At 43.3% G+C, this 16,553-nt stretch overlaps 1 protein-coding gene across 1 annotated transcript in view; it reads right to left on the bottom strand.

The window, feature by feature from the left end:
• The window catches only part of GABBR2 (gamma-aminobutyric acid type B receptor subunit 2), a 356,015-nt gene extending 342,354 nt beyond the window's left edge, over positions 1 to 13,661 (bottom strand). Inside the window, 1 exon segment of the mRNA XM_042464922.1 lies at positions 12,659 to 13,661. Coding sequence (XP_042320856.1) covers positions 12,659 to 12,952 — 294 coding nt within the window. The 5' untranslated portion in view covers positions 12,953 to 13,661.
• Positions 13,662 to 16,553: the final 2,892 nt, after the last annotated feature.

Raw genomic sequence — 16,553 nt, forward strand, 5'->3', positions numbered from 1 at the left:
GGTGCACGTCTATATTCTGAACTAGCCTTATGCTCCCTCATTCCCTGTAACAAGTTTTATTTTCCATTGGGTTGTGAGCACCCAAATAAAAATAGCCACTTGTTGAAATGACTCATTAGGTGGTAGGTGTGGTGCTGCCAGTATATTTAAGTGCTCAAGAAAAACTTTTCTATTTTCTTAGTGCTAAATGTAGAAGGAGAGGGAATGACAGTGCAAACTACAAAGCATACTACATTCATTTCAACCATCTGATAAGAATATTTTTGTGGTTATGATTAACAGCCCTGGAAATATATGTGCTAACATCCAATACACATAGAGTTAGGGAAGTAAGAAAACCTACATTTCATTAACCCTGCAATGATCTTAAAACCGTAGGATGAACGTCTTACTTTTTTGCAAGCATTGCAACTTGGAAGGTGATAAGTCCCCCAGTTTGGGCACTGTTTAATCTAACAAAACATCTAACCTTTCTGTTTGCAATTTAATCCTAACAAGGAGGGGGTGTCATTTTCTGTACAATTCTATCAACCTCTAAAAATAAGTCCTCTCATAATTATATTAGGAGCCCTGGTGATGTAGTGGTTAAATGCCAGTACTGCACCCATTCATAGGCTCATGGTTGTGAGTTCAATCCCAGGCAGGGCTCCAGGGTTGGTTCAACTTCCACAGGTCGCTAAAATGAATACCCAGCTTGTTGGGAGCAATTAGTTTACACATTGTAAACTACTTAGGGAGTACTTAAGTGCACTAATAAGGGGTATAGAAAGGTGCTTCAGCTTTTTCACTCTAGCCGCTTGCTTGTCAGCTTTCTTATTGCCTTTTCCCGTTCTCCAATACCCTTTCTGAGATGAAGTGACCAGAAATGAAAACCTAAATTGGCTTTATCTTCAGCATCAACGAGGGAATATGAAGTTTCTCATGCCAGAAGTGTGTGTGTGCGATTGATTTCTTTTTCAATTGTTGATAGAGATGTTTCCAATCAAATTGCTAATACAATCATAAGATCACAAAAAGAGCCCTGCTGGATCAGAATAAGGTCCTACCTAGTTCAGCAGTCTTTTCTTGTAGTGAACAATAAGATGACTACAGGATTCAAACAAGCAGGCATGAGTGCAACAGCACCTTCCCACTCATGTTTCCCACCAATCTGTATTCAGAGCCATGTGGTTTTCAATAAAGAAGGTAACATAACCATCATGACTACTAGTGGACGATAAGACTAGCACTGATAGCCTTATTACTCTTCATTGGTAGCTCTAGCCATCAGTAACTATGGAGAACAATGTGTTCCCTACCCTGCTAGTAAACAACAAGTGGGAAGAGTTTAATAGCATGTCTTCTTTTTTCATTTTTTTCCCTGTCTTCTGTTTTTCTTGTTGTTTTAAGGAATAGCCAATTTAGAAAAAGCTTGTTGAATAAAGAACCTCATATGAACCTCATGTCTCATACAGGTCAGCATCACGGCATACAGAATACAATAAAGATGCCTGTTTTTCACATTTAATATAAGCATAAATTAAACTACAGCTTCTTTCTGCCCAATGTTCTGAGGAAAGATTAAAGCAAACACAAGAGGTTTATTATTATGCTTTATAATCGAATAAAGACTCTGATGATGAAAGAGGTTGACAATTGCTTATTAACCTTAAATCAAAACCAGGTAAACAGCTTCCAGAGAGATGCCAACCAGCAAGTCAAATGAATACAGCATTATTATATAGCCTTGACAGTTGTCGCTAATCTTGTTTGATTACTATGTCGGTTCTCCATTTGAATTGTACAATGTGAAGGAGAAGCAATTTCTTCCATCAAAAGAATCTGAGAAGATATTCATATGAATAAAAACAAAGAGAAATTTCAGATAATTCTAGTGTACCTATGTCCCTCTTCCAGCAAGCAAATCCAGGGAGACTGGGAAATGTCACTCTAAAGCTCTTAAGTGACAAGTACCTGTGACAGCTGACACATAAGCTTAGAAGAGAGGAGCCAGTCAATGTATAAGCGAGGAAAAGACTGCTTACTGTAAAGAAGTGGATTTTGAATTGTCCATCTGCTGAGAACCTTTTCTGCCAAGGAAAAGGATCTCTTGTGTATCACAGAACAGAGAATGCTGTAGGGAATTCTTGGGGATTTTTCTAAACAGAGGCATTTCATACTGCGAAGCTGATAAAATGTTAGAAGGTCAACAATAGCAAACTAGCTTCCTGCATGAAAGACAGCTTGTCCAAAATCACTTGTCTTCTCAGCAATGAGCAGAAACAAGATAGAGTCTGGGCACTTGGAGGGAGACACTTAGTTCACCTAAGGACACAGGGAGACCCAACAAGTGAAGCAATGCTATGTGAATTGAGCATGCATTCTAGAATATGCCCCAAGACACTTTGCAATACAAAGATGCTCCAAAGCAAAATATCTGTTTTACCTGATAAGATTTGGGTTGACTGGGGGGGGGGGGGGGTTACAAAACTGCAATCTTTTTCCTTCTCTTCTTCTTGTCTACCACCAAATCCATCTTTTCCCTAGTGCAAAAATCTATATCCTTTACTCACCCTGGAAGAAAATTAATCTAAATCATGGGCAAGTAACTGTAGCCCTCCAAATATTGTTGGACTGCAACTCCCACCATTTTCACCTTTGGCTACATTTGGCATATTTTACCAAAACAAAATCTAAAATTTTCCTAATGTAAAACATGGAGACTTTGCTTAAGAAATTCAGTGTTCTCTACCTAACAAAGGGGGGTGTAACCTCACAAAGGATGGAGACATCTGGGATTTCAGAAGAAGTATTATTTTGCATTGCTAATAGAATTCAAATTTTATCTCCTGGATTTTGAAATGCTTTGTTCCCAGTGCCATATGGCCAGAAGGATGAGGGACTCACTTGCATAAATATCCCTCCAAAATACAACCTTGAGAAAATGAAAATCTATGACTAACATTGTCATTTTATTATTTATTTTTCTCCTGCATGATTTTTAACATCTTCGCCTGATGAAGAAGCCAATGGAGCTTTGAAAGCTTGCATCGTGTATTTTGTGCATTTTGACTGGCCAAATAAAAGTATCACTGCTTTGCAGATTTGGGATGTTATTGTACTTTGCTATATGGCCAACATGGCTACCCCGAAATATTATTCCAGAGGTTGGGAATTTACTTTTTTTAAAAGTAATTAGCTTAGTTACACTTCCAAACCTGCCATAAGCAGTTTATTAACCCATTATAGAGTGAGTTTTTAAAGTAACCTTTTGCTTTCCAAAAGTGATTACATGCAGCAACTCACTGGCCTGTACAACAAACCCACTGGCCTGTACTACAAAACACAAGCTTGTCACACTAAAATCTGCAAAACAAGCCATTGCAATGTAAAAGGAATGAAATTTTCCTTCATTATGTAATGTAACTTGGGTCTTTGTGAGTGCAAAAGTGGAATTATTTATGAGTAATTTCTGAGTTCTGCCTTGGGCAATAATCTAGGTGTGCTGTCTTGGAGGTTAAACCCTACTAAACTCTACGGGGCTTAATCTCAAGTAAGTGCACAAACAACTGCAATCTTAACACACTAGCTTATGACACAACAATGCTATCTTCCTTATCAAGCATGCCATTTTGGCAGAAGAGGGACAGAGTGGGTAAGCAGTAGCACTACCATCCTCACATGCCAGATCTTACTTCTAAAATGGCATGCTGAATGTTAATTCTGTAATAATAATGCTGCTAGTTTCTGTGGGATTTTTTCAAAGAAAATCTCCACAAATATTTTGAAAATATACTCTCTTTTTTCCTAATTGTCATATTAAATATACTCAAGAGCACATCTTTGGAATAAGCTATGAATCTTGTGCCCACCAATCTCATTGTTCCACATCCCCCCAAAAGTGAATGGTACTTTCATTGAACATATACAGAATTTCTGGGCACTCCTAACAAGCAGAAGCTGATGGAAATTTGCTTTGAATATACACTAGTATCTCTAGTCAAAAGGTTCTCAGAAAGCAGTACTGGGAGAGTCCTCTGCTGACTCCTTTAGGAGTTTCTACTAAGGTGCTGAATAGATCAATGGCCTGATTACATATAATACAAAGGTACATATTTACTTCTGTGTGATGAGCTGTGCCACTATTGACTTGCCCTGCTTTACATTTAGTCACCCAAGATTGCTGTTTCAAAGCATCTCAGGCTCATTTAGTGGTGTAATCTACAAGAGAAATTAACAGAAAAGAAATTAAGGGCTCTGGTACTTATTTGCCTTGTTAAACAATTAAAAAAAATAAATTCAACAAACCATCGAAATAGTTTGAGAAAAGGTTTTGGAAAAAACACAGTACCAACAAATTCATTTGCATTTACCTGAGTGTCCTTGAATGATATTTGGAGTTCATAGTTCTTCAGAATCCATGAGTGCCTGCGTAAATGTTGCAATGCTACATGAACTGCAGGTAGCACTCCTGCTGTTATGTTATTATTCTCCATGAGATGACTGACTGGTAAAAGTCCAAGAACAGAGATGCGAGACCGAGCAGCAGGTCGCTCTTCAGAATATCTGATCATTAGCAACATGCAAATCAGGAGCATGCTCATCCTCCATCTCCAAGTAAACATCTTTCCCAGACTTTCTCTCTGACTTCCTTCCTCCCTTTGGAGCTTTCATCTCTAGAGCAAACAGGCCTCAGCTTGTCTGTCAGTCTGACATTTTGAAGTTGATACTTCTTGGGCCGCTGTGTCCCTCTAAGAACAGAGCTAATTGTTATTAACGGATAAACTGCTCTCCAAGGCTGGATTTTCCAATTTGGACACTAATCCTGCTCACAGCAGTGCTGCTGTGAATCAGTTCCTCACAAGAATAATTCTCAACGCAAACTGTTCTGCCAATCTAATTTTAAATATTTGTCATTTTGGACATTTTGCTAGCAGAAATCATCACTCGCAGTTGACAAATTTATAAACAAATTAGAATAATAATTCTTCTGAATACAGATCTGTCTGCTCACTGAAATGTTGATATAATAAAATAATCATTTTCAGTGTCGCTGCACCCCAGCAGGCATGTAATGTTGTGTGGATATGTGTATCATTTATTGATTCAAGCACATCAAACTGCTGTTAAAATCTTCCCGTTCCAATATGAAAAAGTCAACATCAAGTGAACATTGCAGCTCATATTTTAATACTCCGTTTTGCTACTAACAGGACACATAGTAGCTCAACTGTGCAGCACCTTTAATGGATCAGACTTCAGAACTGCTAACAGGGGAACTTTACAATGGTACATGACCACCATTCATTTTGATTGGTATTTTACCCCAAAAGGTGTAAGAAGTTTTCTTCCATAGTATCAAAGTATCAAGCTATTTCATATGAGGCAGTCAGATACCTGTACTTCTTTGTATGACCACAATACTCTTCTGTTCAGCACAAACGTTATGAAACACACCCTGGATACATCACTACATACTAGTTTTCCCATAAGGATATCTGCTTCAATAGAGGGGAGATTTAAAGTTGCCTGGGAAACTACATTTGATGTCTGCTTTCAAACTGCTTGCTTTTACCAATTATCTCTTTTAAGTAACCAGTATTTAAACTGTCTACTTCCATTTCATTTTTAGTAGTTAAATGGCTAAAACCCTATACCCAGTTTCCTAGGAGTAAGACCCACTGCACAGTAGAGTTTGTTTCTCAGTAGCTCTATATAAGTGTGTTTGTAACACAGACCTGATATAAAAATGGTAACAGGTATACAAAATAAAGTTATTTAAGCTGGATTACATGCAGCTCAACTCACATTTAAACTCACACTTAAACATTGTGGGTGCATCGACACGGTAGAATTAATGCAGATTGATACCACTTTAACTGGCATGGCTCCATCCTACAGAATCCTGGGATCTGTAGTTTTGTGAGGCACCAGCACTCTGGCAAAGAAGGCTAAAGACCCTGTAAAACTACAAATGCCATAATTCCATAGGATGGAGCTACAGCACTTAAAGTAGTGTCAAACAGCATTATTTCTACAGTGCAGATGCATAGCACAAGCAACATTATATCCATCACTCGGGTGCTCACTAACACTCTATATGGAAGACTTCCTAACACACCATGAGCAAAGAGCAATGATCCCACCTAAACATGGTGCCAACTAAATGGAACTCCATATGGGCAAGTGTTTTCTTTGGGATAGGTGCTGTTTTTTACACACTCAGTATCACCCATAAACTGGGCAGTGATGTGACATGGAAAAATAGCTGCAGAACGTTTTCCAGTGCTATATTTTTCCATGCAGAAAAAATGCACTTTTATAAATTCATAGGTATAATGCCAGTTGAACGGGGCAATTAGAATGAATGCTGTAAAACAGAATGGGGTTAATGTTTAATTTCCACCAGATCTTGTTAGAATTGGTGCCTTATTTTAATTTTAAATATTTGTCATTTTGGACATTTTGCTAGCAGAAATCAACACCCCACTGAATATTCTGTACAGTATATTTGCCAAGATAATCTCCCTCTGGCGCAACAGAACAGTGTCACAGTGTCACATATTCCTCTTTCGCTACTGAATTACCATTGAATTGCCAAAACATCCACAAATAACAAACACCAGGTAGCATGGATTCCAGGCAGACATAAATTAGAATCAACATCCTTAAATTATAACCCAGTGTATACACATCTAGGAAGAAGTCTTTATACATTCATTTTCAAGACATGCATGCAAATCACTCCCCAAAGTACATGGATGCATGTCTGTGAAAATGTAATGCTCAGATATGCGACACTATGCCCATAATGACATTAAATACGTTTTGTGTAACTCTCCCAAAGATGTACAGAATTTTCATAAGCTCCCAATCATGCTTTGCTGAGAAGCAACTACAGTAATTAAGGTTTACTTTTCAATGTAATTAATGAATAAACATAGTATTATTCGTAACTAAATGCACAAGTTTGCTTACAAGATAAAGATTATACATTCCATTTCCAGTGTGCTGATAAATAAAACTTCTTTCATTGAGTTACTATTTATTTCCTCAATTCATTTGATTTATGCCTCTCACTAACACAGTGGCTTAGGAATATTTTTTTACCCTGCCCCCCCCCCCCATGGCCAAAGGACAACATTGTATAAATTTTCTAGAATTTTTTTAAAAAGATAAAATAACCAATTTAAATGTTGGGTTTAATCAATTGATATGCCATGACTTCAAATACAAATGCTGTACTGAAAATATTAGCATACCACAACCATTTAAAAATTATTTCGTTTCACGTTATATGTTTTCTATATAACATTTTAAAGACCCTGGCTATAAATTGTGCAAAAATTTAGGCTATTTAAATGTGCATGAGGTAAGTAAGGGCAGGGAGGTAGCGGGGGGGGGGGGTGTCCTTGGGTCCAGACCCCCCCTTCCAGTAGAAAATGAATGTGTGTGCTGCTGTGCCGCCGCACTCAAGCCCCATTATAATGGTGGCACTTAGTCTGGACTCCCCCTTCCCAAAATCCTAGCTATGTCCCTGGTAAGGGTTAAGCAATCTGCATGCAGAGCTGCAGCATTTGATTTGAACTGCCAGCAAAACAACCTTGCTTTAGAGCACCCTACTTCTCCATCAGAGGAGAGAAAGAACTAGCATGTTCCTTTCTTCTTTTGCATGTCCCCTCACCAAATACCTATTTGTACTTTCTGGGAAGGAAAATTATGTGGCTCCCACTTCTCCAGAGAAATGAACTGTCTTGGTTAGCCCTAGACACTGCTTGCCCCATTGCTTCAGACCAGTGGTTCTCAACCTTTGGTCTTCTAGATATTTTGGACTTCATCTCCCATTATTCCTGACTGTTGGCCAAGTTAACTGAGGCATCTGGAATCTGAAGGCCAAAACAAATGGAGGACTGAAGATTGGGAACCCTTGACTTAGACCAATGGAGCTGGAATTGAGAAGACTCTAATATAGTATTTTGCTGCTGAAATTTCTACTGGAGTAACCTAATGATCTATGAAAAGATCTATGTAACACAGTATTTCTATCAATCCTATATTCAAAGGCTAACTGCCAAACGTATTGTGTAGTAACTATCTCATAATATTCTCACTACATCATACTCTTGGACCTGATGACTCATAAACCAAACACTAATTCTTTAAACTCAAAGCACACATTCTATTAATGAGGCCACTATTTACAAAGCTATAGACTGTGATTCAGAATTTGCCAGGCCACAAACCTAGCCACTAGAGGATCCTGTCACGTTTCTAGGAAGCATTTTAATTCATTTATTGACAGAAAGAATTCCAGTTCTGACAGCTGAAGAAAAGAATAAACAGCCTTTTTCTATTTCACCTCTTTACTATCACATCACTCTCTTATCCCAGCCTCTCATTCTTTAGATGTAACAGAACCGCTTTAGAAAACAGAACACAAGTCTCCCAGTATTAATATTAACAAAAATCTTAGCAAATGTAAACTGGAGTCAGTGGAAAACTTTGTATTATAACAATAAAATCAAAAAACCTTACCAATATTTTTACAACCTACTTCTTCCTCTATAGCTGCTAGGGATTCCAGTTTGCATTTATAGGCCTGGCAGAACTAGCACCATGGTCAGCTCCCTTGTCCTGTTTTTGTTTTGCTTTCAACTTTTTTTAAAGGCTGCTTGATGTTTTTCTAAATGGCTATCACCTTGTAAACCTGAATTATTCACCTTTAACCTAAGGCAAAGACAAAGGACTGAACACAGGATCTAATATTTGTCGTGTCTTTAATTCTTTTTTTTTAAATCACACAGCAAGATCTTCTGCCACCCGTCCCTATACACACACCTTTTGGGGGAGATACATTCAGAGGAAGGACGAAACAAAGTGTAAAATCATGTCTTTGGATGTATTTGGGACTAAAATGCAAAACACACTCTGTATTTTATTAACAAATGTGGTTATAAAATAATATAATAACTAGGTCAATACTAATTTAGGTAAAACAGCCAGCTCCTTTGCTTTTTTTGTCCTAACATAAAAGTATGGGTACCCTTGACACAACACCTAATACACACATTTGCTTCTTTATTGTAGTTACGTAGGGCATGCAACTAGTGCACCAGCAAGCAACAAAATCCCTGTGGTAAAGTAATCCCATGTGGTGACCGCCACAAAAGAAGCCAAGCCTTGCCTCTCTAAATGTCATCCCTAATTTCTCCTGTACACACACACATGCACTCACACCTACACTACCTTTATCTTTTAAAACCTTTAAGCCAAAGATGAGAATTGCACAGGTACTGCTAGTAACAGCCCACATGAGGTATAATGTTGCCCATGGTCTGGGAACATAAGTCCACTAGCTGAGGTCCAATGATGTAGAAGACGGTGTGTACCTCCCAAAATATGATCCGCCATAGCTTCCCATGACAGCTATAGATTATGAAACCAACATGCACACATTCATCACATGAGGAAGTATATTTATAAGCTAAGCAGTTTGCCATTTTCTGTATCATAAAGGAAATCAGTTCTGTCGAAAGTAGCTTTAAAGGATATAGATATCTACATCTCTTTATAAACTCATGCCCTGTTTAATGCACAGAACACACATTTCCTTTGTGAAGTTGAAGGCTTTCATGGCCGGCATCCAGTTTTTTGTGGGGTTTTTTGGGCTATGCGTCCATGTTCTAGAAGAGTTTCTTCCTGACGTTTCGCCAGCATCTGTGGCTGGCATCTTCAGAAAGAAGATGTCAGCCAAAGATGCAAGTGAAACATCAGGAATAAACTCTTCTAGAACATGGACGCATAGCCCAAAAAACCCACAAAAAATGACACATTTCCTTCTTTTTTCTGAACATCCATGTAGCATGACTTGTCTCTATTAGTTATTCTAGCTTAGCATCAGCAAATGGGGGAAGTGTATGTTAAGCATGAGACTACTCAGAAGATCGAAATCTGTTTTGGCTTAGGTTATTTCTTCCCTGAGTGAAATGTTTAAAGGATTGTTGCTCAGCCTCCACATTGATCAAGATGAAGGAAATCCACACAAAGAAGCATCTTCGACATATTGATCGCTTTGTCTGCAAATCAATTTGCATCCAGATGCAAATTGCAGCTAGCCATATGTACCTCATTGCTTTCAGTGATACCTGGGCACATTCAGATGCTTATCCTATCCACAGTCTGGTGCAAGTAGTCTCCTATGACTGCACTCAACTAAAAAAAGAACAAGAAAGCAGGAAAACATATTTTCCTAAATGTATAAGATCACAAGTAATTAAATTTGTACACTAATCTAGAATGCCTTTATCTGAGGCCTGATCCACACAACTCTCTTTCTCTGCTTACTGCACTAATGACCGGAAGATGAGCATATGTCAAAGGCTCTCTCAAGGTAATGTTGATGATATACAGAAGTTCTGCCTCAGGTGTTCTGTGATGGACCATTCATACATGCAAACAGCCATGAGGCTGTAGTTATCTACATATATATATATATATATATATATATGATCACTCTGCCAACAAGAGAGTTTTCAGCATTTGTTTTATGTCCTTGTAGAAATGTGTAAATGAAAGCATACCGAAACATAACTCAAAACATTATGCACATGAACAAGTGTTTTTCTTATTTGCCGTGTGAAGGGGGGGAAAGTACACATCCGACTATTTTCTCCTCATGATTTTAGTCATAGGGCCCAAACAGACAGGCCAAAATAAAGCTGCTGTGGATCACTTTAGAGGTATGCTGTTTAAATGATGCTAAGAGGCTGGAAGCCACACCAAAGCCATGCTTCAGTCCTAAAGACTGGAGCACAGCTTTGGCGCAGCTTCCGGCCTCTTAGGGCCATGCATCATTTAAAGAGCATACCTCCAAAGTGACCCGAAGCAGCTTTATTTTGGCCTGTCTGTTTGGGCCCATGGTTCCTAACAAGTACACTCATCTCATGACAAATATTTCGCTTTTGTATGGTGGAGAGAAGCAAGAACCACAGCCAGACTTCCTTCTGTGAAGCTCCCCATGGCTGATCAGTAGTAGCTTCTGAAGACAACTGCAACCATAACTAGTCTCCATGTGAACACAGTTACAGAAATCCCCTTTCAGGCAGCTTTTGGACATTCTGCTGTTCCAGGCTTTCCTCTCTAAGCAGAAGCATTGTCCAGGGCCGCTTTCACTGAAGTCAATGGATTCAGAAACAAAAGGGGACCAGCTCCATGGGACTCTTCCTTCCTCAGCAAACCTGGATGTTGCTGATTTGCAAGGACGCCTGCCAAGTGCCTAATAATGCAGGAGGGGAGGAAAGAGCAGCAGGGCACTATTTCAAAGCCAAATCTGGGCTGTATGGCAAGTGAACACCTTGCTTTTCAGGAGGCATTCCTTACAGCAGCAGCAGCAGCAGCAGCAGCAGAGGGGGGTTCAGCTTGAGCTTCTTACATAAGAAGATGCTGCCACCTTCAGGAAAGGTCCAAGACTGAATCAGCATTTCTTTCTTTGCCGCAAACACGTTCCCTTCAGAAAACGCCAGCCCTAAACAATGAGGCCCCCAAGGAAAGCAAGGATGTGGTCCGACCGGGGCCCAGGGCAAAAGGGGCACCATCTCAGAGAGAGGAGCCTTCCTCCTGCCAAGGTCTGGGCCACCCACCGGCCATCCTCAGGTCTTTCCAAGGAGGGATGAGGCATGATGGCAGGCGTTGCAACGGGGATGGCAGCAGGAGGAGGAGGAGGAAGGGGGGGACTGCAAAATTAACTCTTTCGGGACCCGCACCGATGGCATGCCACACCAAGGAGGGTCCACAAGTCTCCCTGGCACAACAGGGGCGCCTCCTGGCAACCAGAGAGAGAGAGAAAAGAAAGCCAGGGCAGAGGGGAAGAGAAGGCAGTGTATTGAGAATTCACCCCAGCACCACAAGCCTTGCCACAACAAATGCCAGTCTGCACCAGCAGCAGCAAGGTTGGCTTTGGATGGAAACCATGCGCAGGGTTAAAATGCAAAGGGGGACCTGGTTTTCTTCAAGGGAAAGGCGTGGGCATCGTGGCTCCTGGCCTCCAAATGGGGCCTCCATCGGACCCTCCTCCTCCTCCTCCTCTCCTGCAAGCAAAAGCAACCTGTGCCAAGCCTCCCTCCATTCGCCCTTCAGGCCTCGCTGGTGGCCAGCTCCAAATCCCTGCCTGGCATCTGTTGCTCTTTCTGGGCAGAGGCTCTGGAGAGGAGCTCCCGCTTGGGTCCAAGGGGAGATGGGAGAGGCTGCCAGGCTTTTGTTGTGGCACTGCAAGAGGAAGCCTCCCCCCCCCCACAGATCCCCAGTGACCGACTCCTTCAGAAAAGCCAGGGATCCCCCCCCTTTTCCCAGTCCCACTTTCATTTATACCCTTCGCAGGGTTTGCAGCCAAGGCCGATCTCTGCCGATGCTGCTGCTGCAGAAGAAAAGGGAAAGGCAAGGGACCCAAAGCAGCAGCAGAGTGGCTCCCTTCGCAATACACTGGACTTCCAACCTGCCTTTCCCTCTCTGGATCTGCATCGTTTCAAGGCCAACTTGGCTCCAGGTTGGTAGCCACAAAACACACACACACACGTAATACACACACAATCAGGAACCGGAGTGACTCCATTTCAGGGAGCTCTCTCTCCAAAGGGGGAGGCTGTGGAGGACCCCCACCCCCCCGGAAAGGTGCCCCTCTCACCTCGGTGTCGTAGTAGCGGAGGTCGAGGGCGTAAGGGCTGAGCAAGGACTCGTTGAGGATCTGCTCCATGGCCAGCTGCATGGCTGGCAGCACCCCGCGCCCGATCCGGCCCTTCTCCACCGAGTCGCTTAAGGGCATCAGGCCCATGATGGCCAGAGGGGTGCTGCTAGAGGCAGTGGCAGCGGAGCCGGGCACCAGCCCCGACAGGCCCCGAGGGATGCCCCGGGCCAGGGACACCAGCCCCAGCCCCAGCAGCAAAGGCAGGAGCCCAGCGGAGCCTGGCGAGGCGGGCATCCTGCGGGAAGCTCCGGGGGCAGCGGAGGGAGAGGGCAGGCCCCAGGGGCCCTCCTCCGCCCCCTCTTCCTCCCCTGGCAGAGAGGGCTCTGGTCCTCCTCCTGGAGGAGAGGAGGATGGAGAGGGCTCCTGCCTGCCCTCCTTGGAGCCTCCAAACAGCAGCAGCAGTGCAGCCTTCCTTCCTTCCTTCCTTCCCCTCAGCCCCTCACTCAGCCCCTTCCAGGCTGGGCGAGGGCAGCCCCAGGGCTCCTTTCTGCGCCTCCAAGCCAGGCAAGAGGAGGGTCTCCTGGGCAAGGAGCAACGGAGGAGGGTCCCTGAGTCAAGGCTCTCCCGCTCCTTCTTCTCCTTCTCCTTCTTGCTCAGGGCTGGTGTGCCGCATTCCCCGGGAGTCCTCCTCCTCCTCCTCCTCCTCCTGCTTCGTCGCCTTCCACTGCAAAGAGGAGCCCCCCGAGTGGCTCCAGCTCCTGGGGCAGCAGGCGAGCTCTCCTCCGCAGCCCTCCTTCCTCCCTCAAGCCTTCCTTCCCGAGAGAGGGCTTGTTTGTCTGATGCTGCTGCTGCTGCTGTTGCTCGGGATTGCCCTTCTCTCTGCTGCCTCCGAGGAAGAGGAGGAGGAGGAGGAGGAGGAGGCGACACACACAACACACAACACAGAGAGAGAGACACACACACAGCCCCGCAAGAGAGGGCAGCAGGCGACGAGGCAGGGCTGGGCTGCGTGGAGCCCCTCCTGAGAGAAAAGGGGAAGGCGGGAAAGAGGGGCTCAAGAGCACGCCTTTCCCTCAGCCCCAAGGGCTTCTGCCCTCTCTCTCTTTCTCTCACAAACACACACACACAACACAACGTGGTGTTTTTTTTAATGGAGGGTTGGCATTTGAGGGGCTTGTTTTTTTGCTTATGGGCTCTTTTTTCTGAGGCAAGCCCCCCTCCCCCTTTGACTGTGTGGAGCAAGGCAAATGGCTCCCTCAGCTCCCACCCAAAGGGTCCTTGTGCCTTCCTTCCTTAGCTTGCTTGCTTTGTTTGCTGTGTTGCTGTGTGCCTTCGAGCCGTTTCCAACTTATGGCAAGCTTATTAAGGCCATAAGGGGTTTTCTTGGCAAGGGTCTCCAGAGAAGGGAGGTTGCCATTGCTTTCTTCCCCTGAGGAGGCTGAGAGAGTGTGACCTGCCCGAGGGCACCCAGTGGGCTTCCATGGCCAAGCTGGGAATCAGACCCTGGCCTCCAGAGCCATCCCTGGAAGCACCACCCCAGAGCCCACTTTATTTACCTCTACTTACCCTTGATTTACCTTCATTTACACTTCATTTATTTATTACCTGGCCTCCAGAGTCATCACTTGATTTGAGAGCAAACAGGAAGCTGTGGAATGGATGCCAATAGTCTCTATTCTAGTGACAGACAGCTTCCCAAGCCAAAAGTAGACATCTTTTGTGGACCCAGAAAGAAAGAGCTGCCTTTTTTCCCAACCCACCCAGCCACCCTCACACACTTCTTTTTACAACAGGTAACAGAAACCAGGCATTTATAGTAGTTTGCCTCAGGGGGAAGGTGATGATGGCAAACCTCCTCTGAGCAAACCTTGCCAAGGAAACCCCACGCATCATCATACGTTCGCCTCAGGGGTCGCCATAAGTCGGAAAGGGCTTGAAGCCACACAACAGCAGCAGCAAGCAAAAAGGATAAGCCCATCTCCAAGTGAGACAGCAAGCCTTTTGTGTGGATTTGCCTTGAGTCTCATTTGGCCTTGAGTCCCATTTGGCCCACAGTAGCATCATCTCTCCCAGGTCTGTCACCAGAAGGCTGTTGAAATGAAGACAGATGGTGAGGAGTGCATCTGCTAATGCACTGTTATGGAACGAATGTCCCCCCAGTGTGTCATCGTGGGTGAAGCGTCTTTGGCGGGATCACACACAAAGTGGGTGACTCTCCGCCAAACCCGGTTCTGTATTATGGCCTACCTGCCAGCCTTGCTTCAGGTTTCTGAAGGAATCCTGTGTGGCATCGGGTGAGCCATCCAAGAAGCTGAGCAGCAAACTCCAAAGCAGAGGAACAAGCCTAGCCACCTCCAGCCATTCAAGGCGCACAGTGCTCAAGACAGGCAGAACTGTTTTGTCATCTAGGACAGACAAAACTCCACAAGCACTTCAATTCCTTCTCCAGCAGTTAGAATAAGACAATAGTAAATAGTTGAGAGCAAGCCAGGGTGGCGTGGTTTGAGTCCTGGCCTACAACTCTGGAGGCCAGGGTTCAATTCTCTGCTCAGTCACCAAACCTACTGGGAGACACTGAGCAAGTCAAATGCTCCCAGCCCCAAAGGAAAGCAATGGCAAACCTCTTCCAACAAACCTTGCGAAGAAACCCCCATGATAGGTTCTCCTTAGGGTTGCCATATGCCAGGAATGTCCTAAAGGCACACAACAACAAGAACAACAACAACAATTAAGTAAAGGAATTTCATTTCCTTTCATGACCCCCCCCCAGACCAACTGTCTGAGGCAGTCACCACTCTTTGAGCAAAGAGGCCCTGCTAAACTACTCTTGGCCTCGCTAAATACACATAGGATACATCTAAGGACATCACACGGAGGACGTGCATACACAGAAAAACTCTGGTAAACTGATTTCTGCTTGGTGGGTGAAAAGTTGTGCAAGTAAAGAATGGTGCATTTTGTTAAGCTTAGGGGGAGTAGTATGCATCTTTGCACACATTAGTCCTCATCGCTACATAGGAACTGGACACATCCTCTCCATTAAAAGGTTAATTCGTTGCAGCCCATTGAAGGCAACAGTTGTGGGATTAACGGTTGTGAACGACAGTCCATTTTACTCCTCAGAATTATATCACAGTATCCTTTGTAAAGGCTATTGTGAGAGTCGAGCACATTATTTTCTGGAAAGGTTCCTTGCTCCCACTCTCTCTCCCACTCTCAGCCTTTCTCTAACCATTACCCCTAAGTTAAGTTCTACTACAGCTCCTATCATCCCCAATGAACATGAGCAAGACAGTTGCAGTCCTACCCATGTGGAGGACACCAGATTAAGTAACCCTGCTTTTACAGAGAGCGTCATCCCCTGCAATAAGTCTGCACTAATGGGTCTTAACTAATGGGCCTCATTCTTTATTTATAGTGGTACTGCTGTGCAAATGTATGTTGACTCATGGTTTTTGCTCCATTTCCAGACATCTTTAAAAGGATATCAGGGATACATTCTTGTTGCATTACTATGTCATCATTCTACTCACAGCATTGAAAACACCCATGAATATACTGGAACCAAAAAGGGTGAAATGAAAAATAATAAAAAGCTTTCAATAAAAATGAGTAAATACACTTTTAGTAAGAGTCTTTGGTTTAAAAGAGACAGCACTGGGGCAACAGTGGGAAATAAGGGATTCTTTGTATTTAAACCAAGTTACTTTTTGCTCATCTTCATAATATATTTTTAGTGAAACCACATGCAAGCTCTCCGTAATTTCTACAGGATCAGAGATTTAATTCAACATGTATATAGAGAAAATAAGGAGCACCAGACAAAACAGCACTTTCCCAGTGATTGTCTCCAGGAATTAATACCGCAAAAGACAGTGACTGATGAGCCATTACC

Source organism: Sceloporus undulatus, chromosome 4 (genome assembly GCF_019175285.1).
Source record: "Sceloporus undulatus isolate JIND9_A2432 ecotype Alabama chromosome 4, SceUnd_v1.1, whole genome shotgun sequence".
Classification (NCBI taxonomy): domain Eukaryota; kingdom Metazoa; phylum Chordata; class Lepidosauria; order Squamata; family Phrynosomatidae; genus Sceloporus; species Sceloporus undulatus.